The sequence below is a fragment of the Harpia harpyja genome, chromosome 13 (genome assembly GCF_026419915.1).
Source record: "Harpia harpyja isolate bHarHar1 chromosome 13, bHarHar1 primary haplotype, whole genome shotgun sequence".
NCBI classification, from domain to species: Eukaryota; Metazoa; Chordata; class Aves; order Accipitriformes; family Accipitridae; genus Harpia; species Harpia harpyja.
In genome coordinates, this window is record NC_068952.1 from 3330322 (window position 1) to 3354999 (window position 24678).

Genomic DNA, 24678 nt, shown 5'->3' on the forward strand with positions numbered 1-24678 from the left:
ATTTACAAGTTAAGTTAGTGATAGAAGAGCTTAAGAAATGAGAAAGAAAAATGTACTGGGTCAAGTCTGCGTCTTCACATAAGTTGCTTCTCTTAGAGGGTAACTTAGGAGAAAACTCCTGTGCTTAGAAATTTTCTTTCAGTTTCTACTCCGAAGACTTTCCAGTTCATCCTGCTTTGTTCTTGTATGTCTTTTCACAGAATAGTTTCCTCATTCCTCTGCTTATCATAGTAGCCTTTCTTTTGATGCTTTTTTGTTTTGAATTCATTTTTCAAAAGCACATGTGGCTGGAAATGAACAGCAGTGAAAACACTAGGATCTCACGTAAAGACATATGAAGACGTTAATGCTGAAAGTCATCTCCACTGATGCATTCTAAGATCTTATTTTCCCTTTTCATACCTCAGAACTGGATGGCTCAATATCATTCTGCAGCTGACTAGTATACCCATTGAATGTCTTTCCTCATGAATTGTCTCCTGTAATATCCCAGTTTATTACAAAAAATTGTGTGATTTGTCTTATATCTCAAGTGTGTGACCTGCACTTTGCAGTATAAGCTTTAGTGTCACTTCTGTTAACTCGGAAGGGCTCAGTTCCTCTTGACTGATATTTGTAGCCTCTTCAGAATTACCAATGTCTAGCTTTATGTCATCTGTGGATTTCATTGTGTGGTCAACGTTTTCTACCGAGATCAGTGAAGAAAATACCAAAGAAGATTGGTCCTGGAACTCAGGTACTTTCTTAGGAGTTCCACCCTGGTAGTTCTCCTGTGGGAAAACCAGTGATTTTCCTTACACACCTGCAGTGGTTTCGGTGGTAGCTCCCACGGCATAGTCTAACGCGGTTTCAGAATTCACCATGATGTTCACCTTGTTAACTGAACGTAGAACTCAGCATTTAGTTTATTATACTTGCTTGACTTAAGCAGACATAGATCTTCCAGCCATTCAACTAGGTGGCATCAGCTCTCCAAATAGTCTGTCTGACTGACCTACTATCTTTTGAGGATTTTTAGTTTTCAAATATAGGTAATATAGTGGGCAACAATGAGGGCCAGAATATGGTATAGTTGACACACTGGCAGGATATCAGGCTGTGGTCTCTACATTGGAGAGAGGAGAGAGGAAATAGGAGAGGAAAAATTTCTTGTTCAATGCTATCCCTTGTTGTCTTTTTTTATTCAGCTCTTTACCGTACAATTTTTATACTCCTCTATGTTTTCCAGAGTTAATCGATGATTTGCTGCATAGCATCATGTCAAATGCTTTACTGAAATCTAGATAAATTAGATATACTTAATTTCCTTCATCTAGAAAATCAGTTAACTTATCAAATACAGCTATTAGATTAGTCTAACACGATTTGGTAAAGTTTTGCATTTTATCTCATTTTCCAATCACTTCCATGTCTTTAATTCTTTCCTTTCGAATTTGTTCTAAAGCACCATGTATGGCTGAGGTCAGACTAAATAGTTTGACTGGATGGCTTTTTTTCCCCCTTCTCGTGTAATGCTATTACATTTTCTGTTCTTTAATACAAGAAGTAGCATGCCCCGTTGGATAGCTGTATTTAAAAAACCCTGGCTTGTTATTTTTAAGTTCTGGGGTAGAGATCATCTTCCACGCCGTCTGACCCCACAAGTACATTAAGAATATGTATGTTGCTTTCTTCTTAGCTGTGGAGATCTACGTTTTCATAGGCACATTCTTGTTAGTCAATTCAATCTGCTCCCTTGGATCATCATCAACCTTACTACAAAGTGACTCTCCTTCTTTCCATGATCTCTTTTTGTTTATAGCACTTAAGAACCTCTGGCTTTTAAATTCATTTTACTTTCTTTAAAAGGCCCTTTGACCTTGAGTTTTGGCAACTTTACTTGTATATTTATTTCTGTTTCTAATTCTGAAAGTCACTTTCTTTGCTGAGCAAGTCTGGGTTTTTTACCTCCTATCATATAGTCTATGATAGTGTAGTTATTCAGCCTAGTAGGTCTCCCCCTGTATATTTTTAACTTTGCAGGTACAAGTCCAAATATGTAACTATATACATATATAGTTATATATATATAGTTCAGGAGCAGAGGGGGTTATACTTTACCTTAAAGAATTTCCAAGTGTCCTTCCTGGCTGAGTCCAGACCCTCAGAGTGATTACACAATCTGGTTTTCTTCACTTTATCAAATTTTGTTCTTTTGAAATCAAGAATCTGATTTACAGACCTATTTTTAGTTGTCCTTGTATTAATTGGAGTCAACTCATGATCACTCAATCAAAAAATGTTTCCTACAATTAACTTTTCTATGTTGTTTTCATTATTTATCCAAAGCAAAGCTAAAATAGCATTGTTTTTTGTTTGTTTCAACTGGACAAAATCTCCCGTGAGTATTATAGGAAGCTGATATCTATCTGTATTCATACAATTATGTTCAGTTATAATATGAACAAAAGAAGGCATTATAGCAGTGTGTAAAATAATGGCATAGAGAATTAAAAATAAGACAAGGAAATCTGTGAAACTCACTTCAGCAAGTTCTCTAGAGTATAGTAAGATGCAAGAAACTACTTTAGCAGGAATCAAAATAGATGAAAAATTAATCTTATTTACTGAATCACAAACCAGTAGTTAAGTGATGGATGTAACTAGGCCAGCATGCTACCTTACCTTTGCCAACATGTAATTGCACAACTGATTTCTTGCATCTTTTTCTGATTCATACAGCTCTGACTACCCTTTGGTTATGATTAAACGTGTTTTTCAGCATGTATCTAGGTCTCACTTTCAGTATAATTTTATTGTTCATCTGAAAGACTGATGTTAACAAAAGTGGTGATTTATTTTCCCATTCTCTTTGGGTGAACCTCTGTTACAGCTTATCCAAAGTCAATGAAATACTTATTTTTTTTAAAAAAACATTGCTGCCCTTTGAGAGATTATGAAATTGTTCTATCCTGCTGTTGTCTTTAAATAAAGAGCCTAGGTGATACCCAAACAAGACACTACAGTAAGTGTCTTTTCAAAAAGTGGTTTCAGTAAAGTTTCCTAAATCAGCTTTTTAATTTGACAGCTTATCAGGGGTTTCTGTCAGATAATGCTATATAATAATGCTTCTCTAACTCTGCAGACAGATTTTCTTTTTTCCTTTATTTTTCATCTTGGATATCCTGGTGAAATACAAAGGCTCATCCCTTCTTAGACTTGATAGATCCTGTAATTAAATTCAGATCTTGATAAAATGTGTGGCACGGTTGTCATTACTTGATCGCAGAAGGTATAACACCTTGCAGTTAAATACGGCAAGGTGGCACAATGCATCTAGTTTAGAAGGAGAAAGAAAATGTCAAATGAGCAGTGATTCAGAAAAAGTGTTCTAAAATACTGAAAGAAACAGATATCTGCTCTTTTTGTGTCTTGTGGCAAAGGATGGTGCCCATACCTGCTTACCCTAATTAGTCACAAGGTGATGTGGAAATGGAATTTCTGAAGACCACCACAAGCTGTGGGGATTCAAGTCAGAGGAAGAAAGTGGGAGTGAAAACAGATCTCAGAATGATACACGGCCGATCTGTCACAGCTGGTCCCATTCACCTCTTCAGGAAGGCCATTAGCTATTAACAATGCCAGTAAAAGTCAGATCATGAAAGGTGAAACATTGCCAATATATAGGGATTCTTTTGCACGCTTTTATTTGGTATGACATGATTTCCATCTAACCTGCAGTATCACAACTTATCCAGTGTAGTAGGATAAGTTCAAAATGGGGGATTAATGTGGTGTTGGTTAAAAAGAAAACGATTCAATCAAATTATTTACCAAGGAATTTTAGCTACTCGGTACCTTCCTTAACAATACAATGCTGATACCTGTGATAGAATCAATGTCTTAAAAGATATTTATCATTCCTCTTTTCTTTCCCAGTGGCAGGACCACATTGTCAATGCAAAGTTTGAAATACCAGATTCCTTTATTTGTCTTTCCATTCCGCCTGCCCTCTAGTAGGTTCATAGCTGTCTCATTCAAGGTCACACAGGACTTTAAGTAATGTATCACTCGCTAAGCCAAACCAATATCCACCGACTTCAGTAAAATTACTTTTGCGTAACACTTAAGTTGGTTCGGTTGTGACTGTGCCCCTCACCTGAGATGCCTTTCTTGATGGGCACACACACGGGATTGCTCTAAGACTGGTATTAATGTTCCTGGTGGCTGACAGAGCATGCAAGAGAAGAACGCGATAGTGTCCTTCTGCCGTGTGTTCCTTCTGCGATGCAGTTTGTTTCCATTAGCTTCTGGGGCAACCCTGAAGTCAGTCTGAAATGGGAGCCTTTCTCAGGACAGAACAAATCAATGCGGTGTTGAGCCTTCCAACCAGACAATCTATCATATGGAAAACAAAATTAATTTCTCTGCAGTGCTATTGTGTTTTAGGTGCTTTCAGAAGATGAGGTATTTTTTTATTTGGGGCATATTTGTGCATGTGTCCTCAGATATATTTTACTGGTGTTGTGAGGTGTGACAGAAGAATAGTACTTTATGTCTTCAGGATAAGAACTTCCATTAAACTAACTAATTCAGAAGCAGTCACTATCATTCATACTGAGCAGGGAAAACGGCAACCTGCTCTGCCCTAGATATATTTTCAAGAGATTGAACCACTCTAACCAGGTATCCAGGAGGACACAAATCATTGTTGTCTTGAACATATGAGTATGTAAATCCTTTAGACTCTCTTTCTCCCCTTTGTACCATGTGAACACAGGAGAGAAGATGTACACCCGTCTTTTCATCCTGCAGCATGGTTAGCTTTCTGCAGTCTTAAGCACCGTTGGTTAGAAAAAGAAAACATCTTGAAACTGCAGCGTCCGCACTTTCAAAATAACTTTTTCTTTAATACTTTGGATTTGAGATTAACGGCAACTTGGTTGTAACCAATTCTGCAGGACTGTTGTATTGTATCATGCATTTAAAAGTAAGTTCAGAGTGTTCCAGGAGTGTTCAAAAAGCTACATTTATGCTAGAAGGTGTAGCTAAACCAGAGGGTCTTTTTTGCAGTCTATCCTACCTGTCAGAAAAAGACTGAAAAGCTTGTATGATTTATATAACCTAGAACCCTCATGAGCTTCACAAGAGTCAGATTCTGTAGTATACACTGTTTCAAATAAATTTGAAGCAGAAATTGAACATCCATCGCTGTATCAGAAGCACAAAACGTTGTGAACGACGTCCTGATTTCAACCCCTTACAAGCAGAAGTTAGCTGAATTAAAGGCAGTGAAATTATGCTTTTACAAATTGGTTTAATTGAGACGTGAATGGTTTATTTTCCTCAGTGGACTATTTCTAAGGAGTTTAAATGGTCTTTCTGGTGCAGCCTCGAGTTTAGTGGACATGAAAAAATTGAATGAAACACAATATTGTCAGGGTTAAGTATATATAAAGACAATTTTATTTTTTCTGTTTTACGGAACTGATGGGCATTAATAGACTACTGGTTTAAAATTTTAAAATTACAGTTTCAAAATTGGGTGAGGAGAATAAGTATGCCCTTTTCAAAAGAACAAACGGTACTCAAAGTTTAACTGTAGCTGGTTATAGGGCTAAAGTCTTGAAAATATGCTCTCATTTCAGAGCACAGCAATTTTCAACCAAAGGCTTCTTGAGCATCCCACTTTAGGGTCCCAGTCCTTTAGTTCTCTCTCATGCAAATTCGTATGTGTTTTTGTCTGAACTAAAATACAAACTTCAGGCTCAGTTTCAGGGTTCCTCTTCCCTTTTTTAATTTCTCTGGTGCTCATAGGTAACCTGTGTGTACAAATCATCCTTTTTGAGCCAAATTACTATCCGCAGAGGTGCGGCACTGCAGTGTTCAGTGTTGCAGTGACTGGGGAGCCTGCATATCACAGCCAAACATCTCATTGTCAGTCCCAAAGCAGATGGATGCTCTTCATAAAAGTGATGAGCAGTGAATATAGTTAATTTTTCATTAGTCAGCTTGAGCTAATAAACTCAATATTGCATTCAACAAATGGTTATCAGCGAGGAACATTCATTGACTGGAAACATGTCCAGTGGGGTTCTGTACAGGGCTTGAAAATATCTAACACTTTTATAAGTGGCCTGGAAGTCTGCATAAAGTCATTGCTGATGATGTGTGGCTGTTATAAAGACAAAAAAAAGTGGTAAATAATAGTGAGGGCAGGGCAAATGTGGTGTGTGAACATGATCGCTTGGGAAGCCAGGAGGATTTAAAGAAAGTTGCAGAAAGCGCTGTAGCAGTGCTAAATGCCAAGGTCTGGGTCTAAGAGGAAGGAGTGAAGGTTATGGCAATGTAAACAATGTCCTGGAAATGTATAATTCTGAGAAGTCACTTGTGGGGGTCTCATCTTCCAGGTTGCTCCGTATGAAACATGATGTGTTGCTGTGAGTTTATGGAAATCGCTTTGTGGGCACAAAAGGCTAAAATGTAAGAATTGGGGAGAATTTTACCATCCTTTACAGCACTTTGAAACTAGCTCTGGAACAGGTACCAAAGTCTGTACCTGGGGTCTGTGGTTCTATGGAAAAAGAAGTTGGTGCATGTGAAAGAAGAGCCCAAAAGAGGTGCTATCTCAACTGATTTAGAGTGTCAGAAAGAAAACTATGCAGTGACTTGATTACAGCAGAAGTGCTTTTAGGGGGAGAAAACACTAGATTCTTGCAGTGCTCTTTAGCTGTTCCTAGAAAGCCGTAACCAGAACTAAGAAATTCGTGCACGAAATAGAGCACATGATTTCAACAGTGAGCCCTGGAATTCACTGCTGAGGGATTTTCCTCTACTGTGTATCATCACATTAGAAGATGTTTTCCTGGAAGACCTGTCTGAGCCTGTTACAAGTTATGAATTAACCAAAGAATAGTTTTATGGCTGAATACAGGATTAAGGGGGTCAATAGTTGTATCCTGCAATATGTAGATCAGGTTATGCCTATGTCTATATTGGGAGTGTATTATCAATGTAAGAATAAAGCTATGGTAACATTGTGTTCGTAATGCAGTTACAACTATACCTTCCCAGGAATTAACCAAGTCGGACCAGAAAAAAGAATGTTTCCAGGTATAATGACTATATCCAGAAACATTACTGTGCCAAACAGCAGCTCTACAATGCCTTAAACATGTCAGTCCTATTGCATTAAAGTGAGAATGTGCTTGCAGTAGAGTAGAAAGAGAATACTGAAAATATTACCCCAATCCTAATGTATCATTTATCTTTCTCTTTCTCAGCTTTGTATATTTATATATCCATAAATCCTGGTAGCAAAGAAAATGATTGTTAGTTAGCCGCTTGCTTAGCCATTCTACCTGATATCTCACAGTTTGTTACATATATTTTTTCCAGTAGCTGACTTTAGTTAAAGAGCATTCTATGGAGTAAGCCTGCATACAGCTTTTCCAGCTGAGCTGGAGAGATGAGCCATGTTGCAAGAGTCTGTCAAAAATAATCTGCTGTTTGTACACTTTCCTTATCTGCCATTGCTCTGTGGACGTGAGCACCATGGGTGTTCTGTGCGGAAAACAAAACGGGATGTTATTCCAATCTTTGTCAGAAACGTGTTTTAGCCTTCTGCTTTACTGATGTAACAATCCATCCTGGCAGTTAGATATATTTTAATCTTAATTGGATTTACTTCAGCCTTAGCCATGAAAGTTTGTTTATAAGTTCTAGTGTTCTACTTTAGAAGCAGTGGCAAACCCATGCATATATTTTAAAAAACAAGAACGGTAGGCAGTTTCCTTTTCCCATCTAAGCTATTGATCCCATGGCAGTACTTTCACGGGTGATGGTGGACAATGGATTGATGGAATGTAGTCTGTCCTTCTTAAGAATCCTGAGTTTTGTCTTGAAAATATGCTTATTAAACTGGAATGCATTAATATTTTATTAGTAAGCCATCTGCACGTTTTACCTGTTATTGTGTTATCTGCTTAGAATTAGATGTTTATTTAATACTTCATCGTTCTCAGTACCATCATTTAAAAATAAAAATAATTTAAATAGTATATTGCATTATATTTTAATAATGCATTAGTGCTTTGTGTTAGAGAAGCTACTAGAATTCGTGAAGCTGGAAAGATGATAATATCTTTATCTAATTTCTTCAACATAGTGGATTTCAGTATGTTTTTAAAAGGTCAAGTGGTTTCCTGAGAAAAAGTGGATGTGTAAATTGTGCTAGCAGAGCTGTTTTCTTTGAAAAGTTGTTCTTTTCCCCATTTAACATTTCATAAGTGTTTCAAAGTAGAAGTTGAGTCTACTTTTTGGATATTGCATCAGCAAACAGATTTTTGTAAAAGAAAAATGAAAAATTAAACATATTGACAGTTGACTAGCAATTACATATTTCCTTGCAAATTCATATACGCTTAAATAGTTCAATATTGATTGTTTTTTCATTCTGGTGTTTCAACTCAGATTAACTCTGAAAATCAAGCCAATAAATTTAGACCTACACAAAAGTTAGCTGCCAGCTTTGCATTGTCCACCTAAAATGTGGCCTTGTTAACTTTAAAACAGAGTAGCTCCTTGTCTGAAAGTGTGTTCTGGGCAAGACCTTGAAGAATTGGGATATCTTAATTTAGCTGGTGCAGGTCAGATCCGTATGTTAGTTCTGTCATAGGAGTCGGTGGCTTTCTCTTCCAGTTGCCGAAGGCTACCTTGACACCAGCTGTCATCTGAAAACATCCAAGAAGAGATCTCGGGCTTCAAAGGCCATTTCAGGCCATGATTTAGCAAGGCACTCAAGAGTTGCTTCTGTGGTTGTCGTTCAGTGTGTCTTTAAGGGCTTTTGCAGAATAGGGTGCACTGAAATGGACTTTCCATAAGAGCGGTTGGTGACAATACTGACGGCCTTCCTCACACCTCTCCCCCCTCACGAGCGCTTTATTCAGCAGGCGGTCTTTCTCCCATTTTTACACGGAGAATACGAGAAGTCATGAAGCACAGATTTCAGGAAAGTGGTAAATATGGTAACCATCCTTTCCCACCCTTGAGAACTTCCCAAACCATAAAAGAAGGAAACTATAAAAGAGTTTTGGACATAGAATCACAAGGGGAAAATACTTAGCTAATTGGAAACACTTAGCAGATTTAAAAAAAAATGAGCTATATTTCATAAAAAGTTATAGTGATGTGCTACATATCACAGATTGTTTTAAATGGAAAATATTAGTGAAGCTTTTTTTTAATGCATAATTAGGGAATCAGATTATTTCACCTTTTAACAGATAAAACTAAATCACTGCTGGGAGTCTACCCACAGCCATTATGCTATTGCGTGTTGGACTGCTCATTATAGTTCTGCAGTCCTAAAGCACTCCTCTGCTTTTATCTCAGTGAGCATCTGTTTCTATTATTTACAGTGTCTGTTTCTATGTCTTGCCAAAAGCATTAAAAAAAACCCTGTATGTACAAGTTTAAACCTTTCCATTTGAAATAGATTATTCTTTTATAGTAAAATGTCTGCAAGGCATAAATACACAAATTGAAATGCCACTTTTAGACGGAACTGAAAGTCTGGAGCTTGCTTTGGCCAAGGGCTACTTTTTTTGCTGCACTGCTGACACAGAACAGATTTTTCTCTCTTAAATGCCATTTTCTATCTGTATGGGTGCATTTGGTTTCTTCTGCTTGGCAAAGGCTTGTCCAAATAATGACCTCACTTTTGTTGTTTCCACTGGCTTGTGTGTAATCATGCATATCCCTAGGAGAACGAGCTGATGCGGCCTCGGCAGATGTAATGAGTGTGACAAAGCACCTGTATTGTCCAGGACTTTGGGGCATAGCGGTAGTTAAATTTTCATGCTTTGTGAAAGAACATGAAATCAACGTTTTTAATTTTTGCAGTTGCGGTCAAGTTAGTTTGTGTGCTGTTGATGAGGGTTGATGCTGATTGCCTTGGATTTCTTATGGTTTTTATGTCTCTGGCCATGTAATGAGCATGAAATTATCCTCAGTGCACCCCGCATTGCCTCCAAACAGTCTGCTAGAGCAGTTCAAATGCAGTAGCTTTGGTGATCACACCTGAAGGCCAAACTCTATTTTCTCTTATAAATCACATAACCAAGAGCAGAATTTAACCCCAGAAGATTTTTTTTTTTTTTTTAATTGTTTCAGGTAAATTTTCATGCTGCAAATGGCCCAGAAATAATATGAGGAAAAATTATATAGAACGTCCCAAAGCTTTTCACTGACTACAATAAAATGCAAAGGTATAAGCAATGACCTTTTGACAGTTTGTCCTATTCCGTCCTCGGAACTTGCAGTGTGATTAAACTTAATTAGGAGGCTTGCACATCGTTAATAAATCCTTTCTTATTGATGTCTTCTGCCTGAATACTGGATACTCATGGGGTTACAGGCGGATAGAAATTTAAAATAAGAGCTGAGCACAGTGTTTTCCATTTGCCATTGTTCATTTATATAATGTGAGTATTATTTCTGTCAAGAGACATTCTATATAGCAGCTCTTTGCTAACATGAAATGAAGATCATCCAGATTGCTACCTGGGCAAAAGTCAGAAGAACGCATTCAGTAGTTGCTATCTCAGACCTAGCTAATTTTAGATACCGTAGGGTTGAAATAGTCTCCATTTTCCAGCTGTTGAAAACCTATTGAATAAGAAACTGCTTACAGTCAACTTCTGGTTTAATTTCTATAGGAAAAGTAACCTTAAATGCTGTGACATTATGATTGAGAAACAGTTCAGAGTCCTTTTACCTTGGAGAACTGCAAAATGTCACTCTTGGAGTGATGTGGGGCATGGCACTGTACTTATAACAATTCATTTTTTTTTTTATACTTTAATCTTCCTCTTTAATGATTTCTATCAATTTTCCTGCCTATTTTAGCAGCAGCCATACAATATTAGCTCCTTAAATGCTGCACAGGCAGTACAAAGGATCTTTTTAAAACTCCTGATAACAAAATATGACCTTTAATTTATCAGACAAGTCCTATGTTTTCTTATCTCCTTCTTGTTGCTTTTCATCTTCTCTTGCTTGCTTTTGATATAATACACCAATCTCTCAAAGTAAGCAATCCAACACTGTACAAACCGAGACAGATACTGCATTACAGTGAGGAAGCAGGAGTCAGGAAGAACACACTCTTCATTTAATTACTAATTAATCCAGTGAAAAATAATCAAAACCAAAACAGGGCGGAAGGTAGTTGATTTGAAGTGAAGGTTCAGATCTCCCTGAGAGGTTAATGAGAGTTCTCAGCTTTATCCTGTAGAAAGTTGTAAAAATATGGTTTAGTTTGTTTAATATGCAAGCATGAAACAAGGAGCTTACAGGTGAAAATAAGATCTTTTGGTACATTCTGTAGTATCAGTGGAAAGGGAATCGACTTACACATACGTCTTTCAGTAAGTCTGGTATTTGGATTCTTCTTTAAGGCAATTAAGTTTTGCTTTGTGCTTAGCAGTGTTATAAGCTACCGATGAGAGATTTCACTCCACTGTGAAGACTGTTGTCTGTCATTCTGTGAGCAGAATATTCTCTTGGGATACTTAATATTCATTATAAGGAATCTGGGAGTCCCTGTAAGGCGAAAAGGGCTATATTATGGTCATTCAATATGAACTTGCCAGGTTTGACACTTTAAAGTTTGGAGAAGTCATACCTCATGGTGGTTTCTTTTTTATAGGTTAGGTCTTCTGGAATAAGGTAAGGCATTGTAGAGTTGCACTCTTACTTACTTGCTACAGGTTCTGTCTCTAACTTCAGAGTTTCTTGGCACTTTTATCTTCTCACCAAGCTGACAGTAAGGTTTGTTCAGGATGTCCAATGGGAAAAAATATCCATCCTAGAACTGTGTGTCCACCCTCCCTTTGAACATGGGAGGAGGCCCAGATCAGCCTTCTGGATATGTAACTCCTCGTACAATAGTCTTCGAGGCTGACCACTGTATCCTCCTCCATCTTTCCCAACTCGTCATCCTACACGTTGTAACAGGTAGAGCTGGCATATTTTAGCAACAGAAAAAGACACACAGCTTCATCTGATCCCTTCAGAACTCATTCCTGGATCAAACACCAGATAGCCAAGTCTGAAAGCACTTAGCAAAAATATAGATCGGAGCAGTGTCGGTGTCCCCCACAAACACAACGCTTTCCTGGGACGGACCTGGACGTCTTATCCTCTGCCCCGCGCAACCCCGTCTCGTGCCTGTATATCCTGGCCCCAGGGTGTTGTGATGGAAAAGGTGATCTTGTGATTGCAGGCATAAAGACAAGCTTGCTGATGGTTGCTGAGGGCAAGATGCTTGTGGGTAATAGTAGGGCTATTTGTGAAGGTAACAGGCAGGATCGGATGAAGACATGTGCTGCAGAGTATTTAGGAGCTAAGTTCGTTAGGAGCAAGACTTGCTAGAGGTCTACAGTGGCAGGTGAAGTAAGGTTATGCCCTAGCACACCCTACTACTCATCGTGCATGGAAAGTCTGGGAACATACTCTGGGTCTGCAGCATAGATGTGTGTGTGGAGCCCCAGCCTGAGTGACTTCTCTGTAAGGGGTCTTTAGTGAAACAGAGCGATGTAGACGTAGCCACTGAGTTCCTTTGATGACAGTTAAAGGCCATTTAAATTTGAATCTTAACATAGCTTTAGAGAATGTGCATTGGCTATTTGAAACACACTACAGTCTGGGTCTATTGTATTGTTAACATCAACACTGAAAGCATCCACGTAAGGCCAAGACATGGAGCCAGTGTGAACACCAGCATGACAAAATTGCGTGCAAGTTATGGAGATGTTTGTGCTTGCATTTGATAGCACTTAAAATATCACTCCCTCTTTTGCTGGGAAGAGGCAGTCTGCATGTGCAAAATCATCTGTTGTCTAAATTTTAGACCACAGTCCTTCCATCTCCTGTTTATTCCAACTTTAATATATATTTGTATACACAAGTGCATGTGCACAGTAATAGTAATAGATGATTCGAAAGAGCTTTATTGTGGGCCATAACCAAGATTGTGCTTTCGTTTCCTAGCCTGGCCACATGAGATGCTACATGAACTCTTTGCCCCTGTACCACAGAGCACAGAGCTGCTGTGGCTTCTTCTCGTGCTGTGCAGTTGACTCTTCAGTCAGGTTTCATCCCTAACTGCATCTGGAGGAATGATATGGGTCTCTGCCTTCCTCTTGCAGATGTCAGGGGAGTCATGATTCAGAAATAGCAGTGTCAAGATCATGATGAGCAAAACTAGGGAGAGAGGGGTTATTTTTTAATGGAGATAGACCTTAGTTTCATCTCTTTGTTATTTATTTCCCTAGCAGATCACTGAGACTAACAAGGTGAATTTGTATTCTGTTAAAGGGTTGGTTTGAAAGAAAATATTCTCAGTCTAGGTTGTTCTTCACAGACTCTCGATTTTCAACCTTCTTACTTATTCTCTTTCAAGGATGCTGCTATTTCACATCAATAACTGACACCTTTATTTCAGAGAACAAAATAGAATTACACTCCAGCACTGACAATATAATAAATCAGGAGATATAAAATACATATTAGTGAAGTTCACATAGTTGGTTTGTCCCAGCTGACCTATAGATATAAAGGTATGATTAAAGTTTTTTTGGACTCCTTCTTCTCAATCTTGCCACAAGATTTAGCTCTGACTCAAAGATTTGACCTTTGCTGCTCCTCTCTGCTTACCTTGATTCTTTGGAATTATTGTTATTCCCTTGAAGCCTTTCTGCCCATACAGAATTAACACTGTGTTGTGACAAAATATTATCTATTTGGCAGGAGAATGAAGCCATCTAGAATTCAATCAAGTTAGACAATGTCATGGTGCACTTCCTGAGTGAATCATTTCTACCCAGCTTTTTTAATCAAAGAAATCTCAGCCATATAACAAGGAAGAGTCATGCTGGATAGTCACATAGCTCTCTACAATTAAAGTTTAGGCATCAGTTGTTTTTTATGAATTACGGATGAAAAGCATGCCTGCCAGAGCACTTAATCTTTCAGATGGGTAACAGAAATAAAATCTCAAAACCACAGGTTTATTTAGAGTATGAAAACATTTATTAACCTTCTTGGAAGTGTTTTTACTGAAGAAGTTCCTTGTGGTTCACCATATTGGTAAAAACAAGCATAAATAAAGGAAGCGTGAAAAATGTGCACTGAATACTCCTGAGAAAAACAAAATGTGATATTTATGTTTTCCCTACGGGGGTTGAGATTACCAGATGAAGTAAATGCACACAGTTTTACTGAATTCAGTGGGGCTATCCAGATTCGTTGTAGCTGAGTACATGACCCACACCAGCTGTTTGGGAAGAAGCAGTTATTGAAAAGATGTGTGGTTTTCACAATGTAATAATACGATGTTTGTTGCTTTTAATGTCATTTCCATTCTTTTCAATGCTACATATAATTTGGGTTTTTAAATTTAGTTAAGTTACCTATGTGCCTACTAGTTTCATCATTACTAAAACTATGTGTTCTTCTTGAAGCTAAATCTGGATAAGCTCCACACCATTTCCCCCTAGTCCTTCCATTTATATTATATACTAGAAGAATTTAAGCGAATGTAATACTGTCAAATTGAGATGCATTTGACAATGCACTTTTCCTCTGATGAGCGATGGGCTAATGTAATCAGCAATTATTTTTTTGTGTGACCTTTACAAATCAAATGGTTACTTCCTTGCTTTTCATTTGTATTTTGCTCCCAGTGGTGCAAGACTGCTGCAGTTAGTATAAAACATAATTTATTGATAGAATCACATTATAATAGGGTGCAATATTCTCAAAAAACGTACATACTGCAAAGAAATGTATAAGCTAGCCAAGACCAAATTTATGCTGTTAATTCACAGAGGAGTTTCCACGATCACCATAGAGATGTCCTGGAGCAGCTGCCAAGTAGGGAAAGTGGAGACAGCAATAAACTTTGTCTAAGATAAATCCTGTGTTAGTAATGGAATTACAGTAGGGAGATGCCATAGCATTAGGGATCCAAACTGGTGACTGCAGAGGGTCCTTCTACCAAATGCACCTGATTTACACCCACTGGTTGAATAAACAACATGAAATTTAATGCCTTCCCAACATATGCAGTTGTGAACACTGTTTCATTTTGACATGACTATATGGTGGTTCTGAGGTCTAGGAAGCATTTGTTCATGAAAGGCATCCACTGAGTAACAGTGGGTGAATCTGATGAGTGAATGAGACTTATTTCCATTGCGTTAATAGATTCCTTATGCCCGCAAACCTCTTCTGAACAATTTAGTCTTTTCTTATAAATGACATAGAAGAATCCCACCCTCTGCCCCTTTTTTTTTTATTAAACGTAGATAACAAACCCATACGCAACAGCAACAAAACCTCATGATTCATTTGTTTTAAGTTAAGGAAACCTTTTGGAAATAGGACGTTCTCTCACTTATTCAGTGAATCAACTGATAATGCCTCAATAAAAACTGTAGAAACATCTTATTGAAAAGCTAAACATAAGTGTTAAAAGTAACTGGCTGTTAGGGAATAGAAATTAACAATTCACTGGTGTGTGTGTGTGTGTGTATATATATATATATATAAAATTTTGTTTTAATTGAAGATACAAATCCAGAACAGAAACATGGAGGATCATACTACATACCTTTGTTCTCATGTTGATCACATGACATTTCTCATGGTTTTTCCTGTACTTCTCAAATTTTCATTTAGTCACAGGAATTTTGTTGTAAGTGAAGGAGCCCAGGATGAAGATCAGTAATTTTAAGGATCATAATAGAAGAAAAAAAAAAAATTAAGACATTTTTGTATTCTCACAACATCACAAAAGTTCTGTTCCAAAGCCTTTATTCTAAATTTTCTATTTCTTGGAAAGGCAGAAAAGGGAAAGTTTAAGTAAAATATTGTTTTACAGAGAATATTTCTGAAAGTTGAGAATAGAGCAAAATGTACATATGAAAAAAAAGGGTATATATTTTTATATATATACCCATGCACTTTTTAATATTGACATGCATATAGAAGTTCACATAGCATATTTGCCCAGAGAAGTTGTGGAACCAACTTCTGTGGTTGTCCAGAGAAGTTGGGGATGCCCCATCATTGCAAGTGTTCAAGGCCAGATTGAATGGGCTTTGAGCAACCTGATCTCGTGCAAGTTGTCCTTGCCCATGGCAGGGGGGGTGGACTAGATAATCTTCAAATGTCCCTTTCAACCCAAACCATTTTATGATTTTATATTGGAAAGTGAATAGGAAAAGGACATTCTCTCAAAAGAAAACAGATCAGCTTTGGGCATAGTGAACTATGTCCGTGCTAAACCAAATGAGGGAGACATGAAACACGGAAAGTAGCAGTTCATGTCACTGCAGAATAAGTATCTGCATAAAACCACCATGGGTGTTGGCACCGAAGCTGTTGCTCTTGCTGTTTCTAGGGGCTGTGGTACTGATTCTTCCCTGCAAGCCTGTTATGGCTTGTGAAGCTGATAGTGGAGATAATTGTCTGACAAACTAGAACATTGATTTTCTGAATTTGGATAATACTTTGGTTTGATAATTGGCAGTAGGATCCTTCTAACTCAAGAAAATGTATTTCTGAGCACTACGTGGGCTACTGCGTCCTATGCTTACATTTCCACTGCAGATGCAGGACTTGGTTCGTTGGTGGGTTTTAAAGTCAAAGACAGTATGCATGTTTGAGCTCGTAAGATTGACTTTGGATTCGGACCTGAATTAGGAATGACTGCTTTTTACTCATCTGGCTCTTCTTATCTCTCAGGTTCTTTACTAATATGAACCAATACAATGGAAGACAAAGGTATTGTTGGTCTAATATACTACTGCCACAAAAAACCTGTACGTCGAAGGAAGTGTTTAGGTTTTCCATTCTCCTAAGAAAAGTTTTAAGTAGAAGACATGGTTTTCTGAGGGATCACACTGATATCATTCAAACACAAAACCCTATAATTAGAAATAAATATTTAAAGTGATTTGCTAATTATTCCTCGTTGTCTGATATTTTTCTGACTGTACCAGCCTTATTTGATCCCATTGTTTTATTTAAAGAAGTCAAAGATCTTTGCACAGACTGAGAACAGATAGGGTTTGCAAATATGACAAGTTTGTGTTTTGCATTGCCAAGTTCTGGTTAGTTCTTAATTTATGAAACCCCACTACAGATGGCCTCTTGCTAAATTTTAAAGCGCTTCCACATTTCAGAACCGGGCTACCTTTCAGCAAGTCACTTTTGTCAAAGCCTTGGTGTTCCTTCAAGACATTGTCAACGTGTCCTATGAGAATGTAGAAACGGTGAATACCCTGGTCTGTTCTATAGCATATATTTGAATCTCTGGAATTTATTTAAATGAAGTGAAGAAGAATGTATTTTTTCTGATTAGGAAATAAGTTACAGCAGCTCTATTACTAGACAGCAGAAGTAAGTGTGCCTTAGCTGGTGATTAAGAGTTGTGGTGTTCTTCTTTAAATGACTAACCTGGAGTGAGAGGTTGGATGTCTTTTGAAAACTTAAACCTGTTTCACCTGAACATGTTTAACTAGTTAATAAGAAACATCAAAAAAGACAAAACCCTGAGGTCAATGATCATTTTTTGTAAAGCCATTCGATGATGTTTAAATTTGTTTTTTGGGTCTGTCTATAACTTAAGTTTAATAACCTAGCTCAAATGCAGATTTCTAATTTTCAATTAACATAGGAATAATTTTGTTTGCTAAAATAAAATAAATGAATGAATGAAAAGTCTGAACCATGAAATGTTCTAGGTAGCACTTTTTAAAATTCCAAATTTCAAAAAATCATGTGGCAACTGTATAGCTCAAGCTTTAAGTATTAACTTTTAACCTTTGACCTTACAGATTTTAACCAATGAAATGTCTCTTTAAACTTTAAAGGAAACAATGATAACGAGCGCCTGGCGATTGCTAGACAGCGAATTCCATATCGACTTGGTCGAGTAGTTGATGAATGGCTACTCGACAAAGGTAAAAAACATTGATTAAAACTTCAAATAAAAAAATAATTTGAACATAACCAAATAGTACTTCATTGTAACACTAATAAACATAAAAAATAAATTTCAGTAAAACTAAATTAAAAACAAATTTAAAAAAGTAAAATATAGAGTAATATTTGCATACCTTGTATAATAATTTCTATACATTTCTAGAAGTACCAGCTGTTTAATAATCTTACCCTGTTAACTTAAGGTTAAAGGGACTGTTAAATATAATCCACTAACTCAATCTATGAAGGTACTCATAGCAAACATTAACCAAAAATTATAAATCATTCATAGATTATATTACATGTTCCAGCATCTAAATTATTAACTAAAAATATATGTAGTCATGATATCTTCATTTATGGTCCTGAAAAAAAATTTGTTTAAACTGTAGGTATCTTAAATAGTGGGCAATATGAATTGCCAATCAAAATGAAGTCCCTTTAACGTTTGCAACCTTCTAAGGGGATTTTGGAACAAACACTAATTAAAACAGAACTTAAAGTTGTGTGCATGCTTTTTGTGAGCAGAAACCAATCTGCTAAAGTGACTATTCTATTTACTGAGAGTGGTACTGTTGCTGAGGATTTCTCTGTTTAATGGAAATGTGCCATGATTTCTCCATCGGTATGTGTATCATTTCTGAAGCCGCTTTTACATCTAAAATCTTTTATTTTAATTGATAGCCTTGCTGAAAGCCAATCAGACATCTATTTTTGAATCTGCCTCTGAGATACTCAGTATGAACCATGTGTTTCTTTTCAGTGTGTATGTTGAAGGAAAATAAACATTTAAGTACAAAAAGGAAACATTTAATTAAAAATGTAAATATTTTATCCACTTACGAGATATTTTATCCACTCATAGAGATATGACAGATTACTGCATAACATATTCTTTAAAATTCACTTGACCTAGTGACTTGTTGGCATATATATAAACTCTCTCTGTGTGTATATACATATTTGTATATGTCTATACATACGTAAACTCACATGTACGTACTTAAAGCTATAGGCCCTATGCTGTATTGCGTGGGAAAAACTTTTGAAATGTTGGCAGACTTGAAGAAAAAGTAATCTTAAGGAATTAGAAACCTGGCATTCTTGACACACACCAAAAAGCTTAACACTGCTTTCAGGTAAAAGGGAGAAGGGTATCATTTTGTAGTACTAAACACATTTGCAAACATATTTGATTGGCCTTTTAGCAAAAAAAAAAAATAATCCCCAAACATCGTAAATTAAGAAAAATGCAAATGCTCTCAAAATTTATGCATTTCATAGACACCTCATTAAAAAGCAATGAATTATGAGTCAAATCCTTTTCTTATAGTTTATTGCTCTCATTATTCACCCCATGACAATCTGTTATCACTCGTGTAGAGTATAGTGTTCGCAGTCAACATTTTCGCATGTATATAATATTATCTTCACAGGGCGTCAGCTCACAATCTTCAATAGCCAAGCAACCATAAAAATTGGAGGCAAGGAACGTGGCCACCCTTTCCAAGGCCAGCTCTCTGGTCTTTACTACAATGGCTTGAAAGTTCTGAATATGGCAGCAGAAAATGATGCCAACATCGTGATAGAAGGAAATGTGAGACTTGTTGGTGAAGTGCCTTCCTCTATGACAACTGAGTCCACAGCCACAGCGATGCAGTCTGAGATGTCCACGTCAGTCATGGAAACAACCACCACTTTGGCCACGAGCACCGCTAGAAGAGGAAAGACCCCAACAAAAGAACCTATCGGTCAGGTTAGTCGGCTTCCTCACTTTTTGCAAATATTTTCCCATCTTTGAGTGTGGCTTCCTATATCGCATTCACTCTGCAGATGAAACTGTTCCTGTCGAAGAAATGCATGAATTACAGATAAATGTTCTGTACCGTACATGGCTCATGGATGCGATGTTGATCAGCATTTAGAGGGAAAGTAGGGACTTTGCTGTTCTTCTAAATTAGGCAAACTTACCAGTTCAGATTTTTCTTGTGCTGAATTTTATTGCCCAGTTATCCTTCTTCAGAGCGGTGCATATTTTTAAATACTCTTTCTTCCTTTGATGGCTTAGATTGATTATTTTCAGTGTAGGAATGCAGGTTGTCTGGAATTAGAGATAATGAAATGAAGTGGTGACTTTATCCATGAGTCAGAGAAAAGAGACCCAGTTTGAAGAGGGAACAGGAAGGAGGTGTGAAGACAAAAAGTTGGAAGAGGCTGGAAAAGAGGGAATTAGCACTTTCTCTAGTCCCACGACTGATCATCTTCTTGGGCAGAATTCCTCATAAGAGGCAGTAGCAGCAGAGGGAATTAAGAGAACTCTGCACCCTGGGAGACTCAGACTCCAAGTCAGAGGCTGTTGTTTACTGTTTGTTGAGGTTATTTGCATCTCATGAATTTAGTGATATATTTAGTAGCTTTCAGGTTTTGTCTGTATAATATGTGGGGGAATTTAATTATCGGGAAAAGGAGGGGGAAAAACAGGTGAGAGAATTAAGTACCTTCATGTTGTGGATACCCGGAGTAACAGCATTCAGAATTTGTGCATTTAAAATCTACAACTTACCAGGACATTACTGTGGCAGGGAAGATTCTTTTATATTTATTCTGTCTTAATAAACCCCCTCAAACAAAAAAAAAGGTACACTGCTACAAGTTTTTCCCATGTTCACACACTTGCTTGTGTGCCCACTGTGCCATCAAGCCATGACAGCTACGCTCTGAAATCCAGAAGTAGGACAAGGGGCAAAGAAAGCATCACGAACCGTAGGGAGGAACAGGAGCACAACATGATGAATGAGGTTAATTTTCTCAAGAATGAAGGAGAACGTGCTGATTAGGCTGGGAGGCTGAGGTCAAGTTGCCTGTTTTCTGTGTAAAACCTCAACTCACAGTTTGAATTTGATCGGGGCATCAAACTCAACACTTCAGCTTTTCTGTCTGTAGCATTTTTTTACACTTTATACTATGGACTGATAACTACAGTGAAGTTAAAGTACAAATTACTATTTTATAAACTGAAGCAGAACATTTAAGCTAAAAGTGAGCTTTTAAAAAAACATTTTTACTTGTATTTTCAAACACAGGTTTTATGCATTTTCCTTGTTTATGTAAAGTGCATAAGAATCCAAAGGAAATTAAAAAAAAAAAAGTGGGGAGGGCAACTAAAACCCAGCTACAGATACATGGAACCAGCTGCCTCCAAAAACCAGCATCCATCGTAGACTGTAGGTTGCAGTTCTTTTAATGATTATTGTAGTAAAATACAGTGTTTTTATTAAATAGGCAATAAATTTTCTTTGTTATTAATTCTGTTTTAAGCAGTATCTCCCACTTCATTACCCAACTAGGCTGATCTCAGTATTTTGCAGCAATGAAATGTAAGACTTCATCAAAATTACCCAGAGGAAGATCTGTATCTAAAAGTGCAGGACATCCTCACAGCGTGGAAGAATTTGGGCCTAATTAACGCTAATAAATTAAAATTAAACTAAGTTAAACTGTTCTAACAGTTCCCAGCATGCTTTTGGCCTCTGCCACTCTTTCAGGTAACTCCCAGGCACAATTTGGGAGGAAGAACATCACAGGGACCATTCCCAGCTGGCACCTTGCCTGATCTGTGGGCAATGGGAGTTTACTGGTATAGTTGCTTTGCCAGTTGGCCTCAGTTTCCAGGCATATTCCCCAGTATGATCGACACACTTGTTTGGATGTTTAGCCACTAAGATTGTACTTTTTGAGGTGTTCCAATGTCATATTTGGGGAAGAAGAAGGTTTCTTAAGCTAACAACTCTGGTGAGGTGTAATTTTTTCTGAAGAGAGAAAACAGACAATTAGGCAAAATGATCTTCCAAAGAGCTTCTGTTTCTAGGCTGTGGTGCCCGAAATAAGGTGTGCCCCTTACCGACTTGATCAGAGCAGCTACGCAATTTTTTTAGAGCACCTTTTTTAGAGCAGAGTGACCTCAGTGCAACCGTACCATTCCCTCATCCCCTCCTGGCTGAAGCAGCTACGCCAAAATACCATTAGCACTTGCTCTTTGATGTCCCACCATCACGAGCTTCAAGCAGGCTCCAGGAGCACCCAGAGGTGCGCAGCATCTCGCCAAAGCACGTTCTGAGGGTGAAGGTTTCGATCAGCCTCTCTCACCGATTAGCCTGGCTGGTGCAAGTATTCGATGCAGCCCATTTGAAACTCTATCTAAGAGCCCCAAATCAACTTTTCTGAGGAAAGCATTCAATGTTAATGTCATTACAGCACATGGCATCCTGAGTGTATAACTGAGCCCTTCTTGCCATCAGCAATACACAGTGGCTTACTTCAGCTATGTCTAAACATCCTGCCTGGTAGGATCTGTGTTGTCATTACGACTATACACTTAATTAGTCAGGGTCTGCTCTAGAACGCAGTTTGCAATCAGGCCTGTCATTTGATTTAAAGAGATTGATAACATCCCAAAGTCAAAGCTGGAATTTGTCTGCAGGATGCCATGTTATTCGTGTAACAAACTCAGACCTAGGAAGCTACTGAATTAAATTAAGGACACAATTTCTTCTCTTCATTAATTCCTGTTTTCTTATTCTACCTGCATGTAATAATTTCTGTGCTAGTGACCCACAGGACTCCCACGGGTCTGTCCTGCAGGGTGCTGAGTAATCACTTTCCATCTTGATGTCACTGGGAGATGAAGGCACTGACCATCTCATGGAAAATCTGCTTTTAATTTCTGCATTCCCTTTCATTTTTGTCCTTTACATTTTTTTTCTGATTTTTATTTATATATAACCTCTGCAAGAGTGTCAACTACATTGACATACTGTAGTGCACAAGAAGAAAAGTTACCTTTCTAGCATTAATTAGGTTAGTGAAGAAAATATGCAGCTGAACAGCAATTGCTAATGAAAAAGCCTTACATTACTGCAAACCAGTGCATGTCTGAAATAGAATAGAAGCAAATGATCTAATCAGTCAGAGATTGTTTGCTCCATTTGCAGAGGTATTGAATTCAATTAAAGATTACAATACTTAAAGAAGATCATTTAAATCTCTATTTATAGGAAGCGTTCTTTCAAAAAACCTACCATGTTAGTGCTTAAATTGATGGAGTGTGTGCTTCTCAGCAGATATCTAACTAATGCAATATATGATACAAGATAGACGTGATACTTCCAGAAAGTTTGTGGAATACTGTCGTGCGTGATTTTAGACAAATGAGGTCTTAGTGCTTCTGAAAAAAAAAATGCTTTTCATTAGTGACTCTGCTCTAAATGAAGGTTTTCCCTACTTGGAGGCTGTGTCATATTTTAACAATGCATGTTTTGGTGATGACAGACATCTTAATTATTATACTTGTAAATGCAGATTTTTTCAAAGGGTAGAAAGGTACTCAAATCCTATTGAATGTCAATGGTAGGTGAATGCCTCGTTTTCCTTAGCGCCTTAAAAATCGCACACACACACGCCCCCCCTTGATTCTAATGGCACCTAGAGCTGTCAGCCTTCATGCAAAGCACTGCATAAACACATAGGAAGTGACAGCCCCTGCCTCAAATAGCTTACAGAATAAACAAAAGGTATCAGATAAAGTGGAGGGGAAAAAAAAAAGGAAATTAGGAGGTGGGAGGAAGAGGGAAATAAAGAAAGCATTGTGCTGTTTCCGTGTTAACAAGCAACGTGCGGATTTGCAGCCATCGTGGGAGGGATAGTTTACTGCCTGGTTTTTGATCCAGGCTCTTCAGATAGCAGCCCCCCAGCTACAGCTGTCCTGTAGGATCACCGCATAGCTTACGGGAGACTCTGGGGCAGGCAATTTAAGGACTGGGCTGCCCAGTTTGTCCCAGTTGGGCAGTTGGTGCAAAATTGGCACCAGTTGGGTGGCTGATGAGAGGCTTCCTCTATTTTGCTTCTCACTTTGCCATTGACACTTGGGGGAACCCATGGCCACCGGCGCGGCAGCTGAGGATTGCGGGAGAGGTCCTTTGCTCCCTCCGCACTGGACGGGAGGAGGCTCAAAATTTTGCATACCTTTATGAGCGTGAAAAGAAATCCTCAACCTTAAGTGTTAAAAGAAAAGGACTTCTGTTAAGTGAAAATATGCAGCTATATGTTGCTAACTCTTGGTGAGCCATGAGTATGCACCGGGACTCAGAAATCATGAATTTAGTCTAAGAATATCATTCTCTTTATGAAGTTATTCAGCAATATGATACAGTTAAGTTCTTCGTTTTCTTTTTTATTTTTGACACTTTTTAAAAGTCTTATTTGCAAGTTTTTGTATTCAATCATGAAGGCAATAAACTTCTCTTAAAATTGAAAATAAAGGAGATTGTTTATATATATATATTTATATATATATATGTATGTATAACTCCAGAAGCTGGAATGTTAAGCAAAACATCAAGTACTGCAAGGCTTGCAATAAAAATTGCAAGAGTTGGCAGAAGCAGAAAGGCTTCAAAAGGACTTTGAGTATGGCTTTTGCTTGAATTAGGATAGCACAATCAGGCCTTTAGTATCTCTTTGTCATGGCTTTGTGGATCTGTATTAACTGGAAATCATAAATGAAGTGATAGTAAATCAAGAAGAATACGCTCATTTCTCATCCATTTCTAAGGATTTGATTATGACAGCCCATCCACAGAGCAGCCT

At 37.7% G+C, this 24678-nt stretch overlaps 1 protein-coding gene across 19 annotated transcripts in view; it reads left to right on the forward strand.

Annotated features, from left to right (window-relative positions):
• Positions 1 to 24678, forward strand: part of NRXN1 (neurexin 1) — a 730978-nt gene that overhangs the window by 612910 nt on the left and 93390 nt on the right. For 12 of the 19 annotated variants that reach the window (XM_052805915.1, XM_052805916.1, XM_052805935.1 and 9 more), the window contains 2 exons: positions 17922 to 18011; positions 19470 to 19789. In XM_052805915.1, coding sequence (XP_052661875.1) covers positions 17922 to 18011; positions 19470 to 19789 — 410 coding nt within the window. The remainder of the gene's footprint in view (positions 1 to 17921; positions 18012 to 19469; positions 19790 to 24678) is intronic. The other 7 variants (XM_052805923.1, XM_052805924.1, XM_052805937.1 and 4 more) reach the window with 1 other exon arrangement.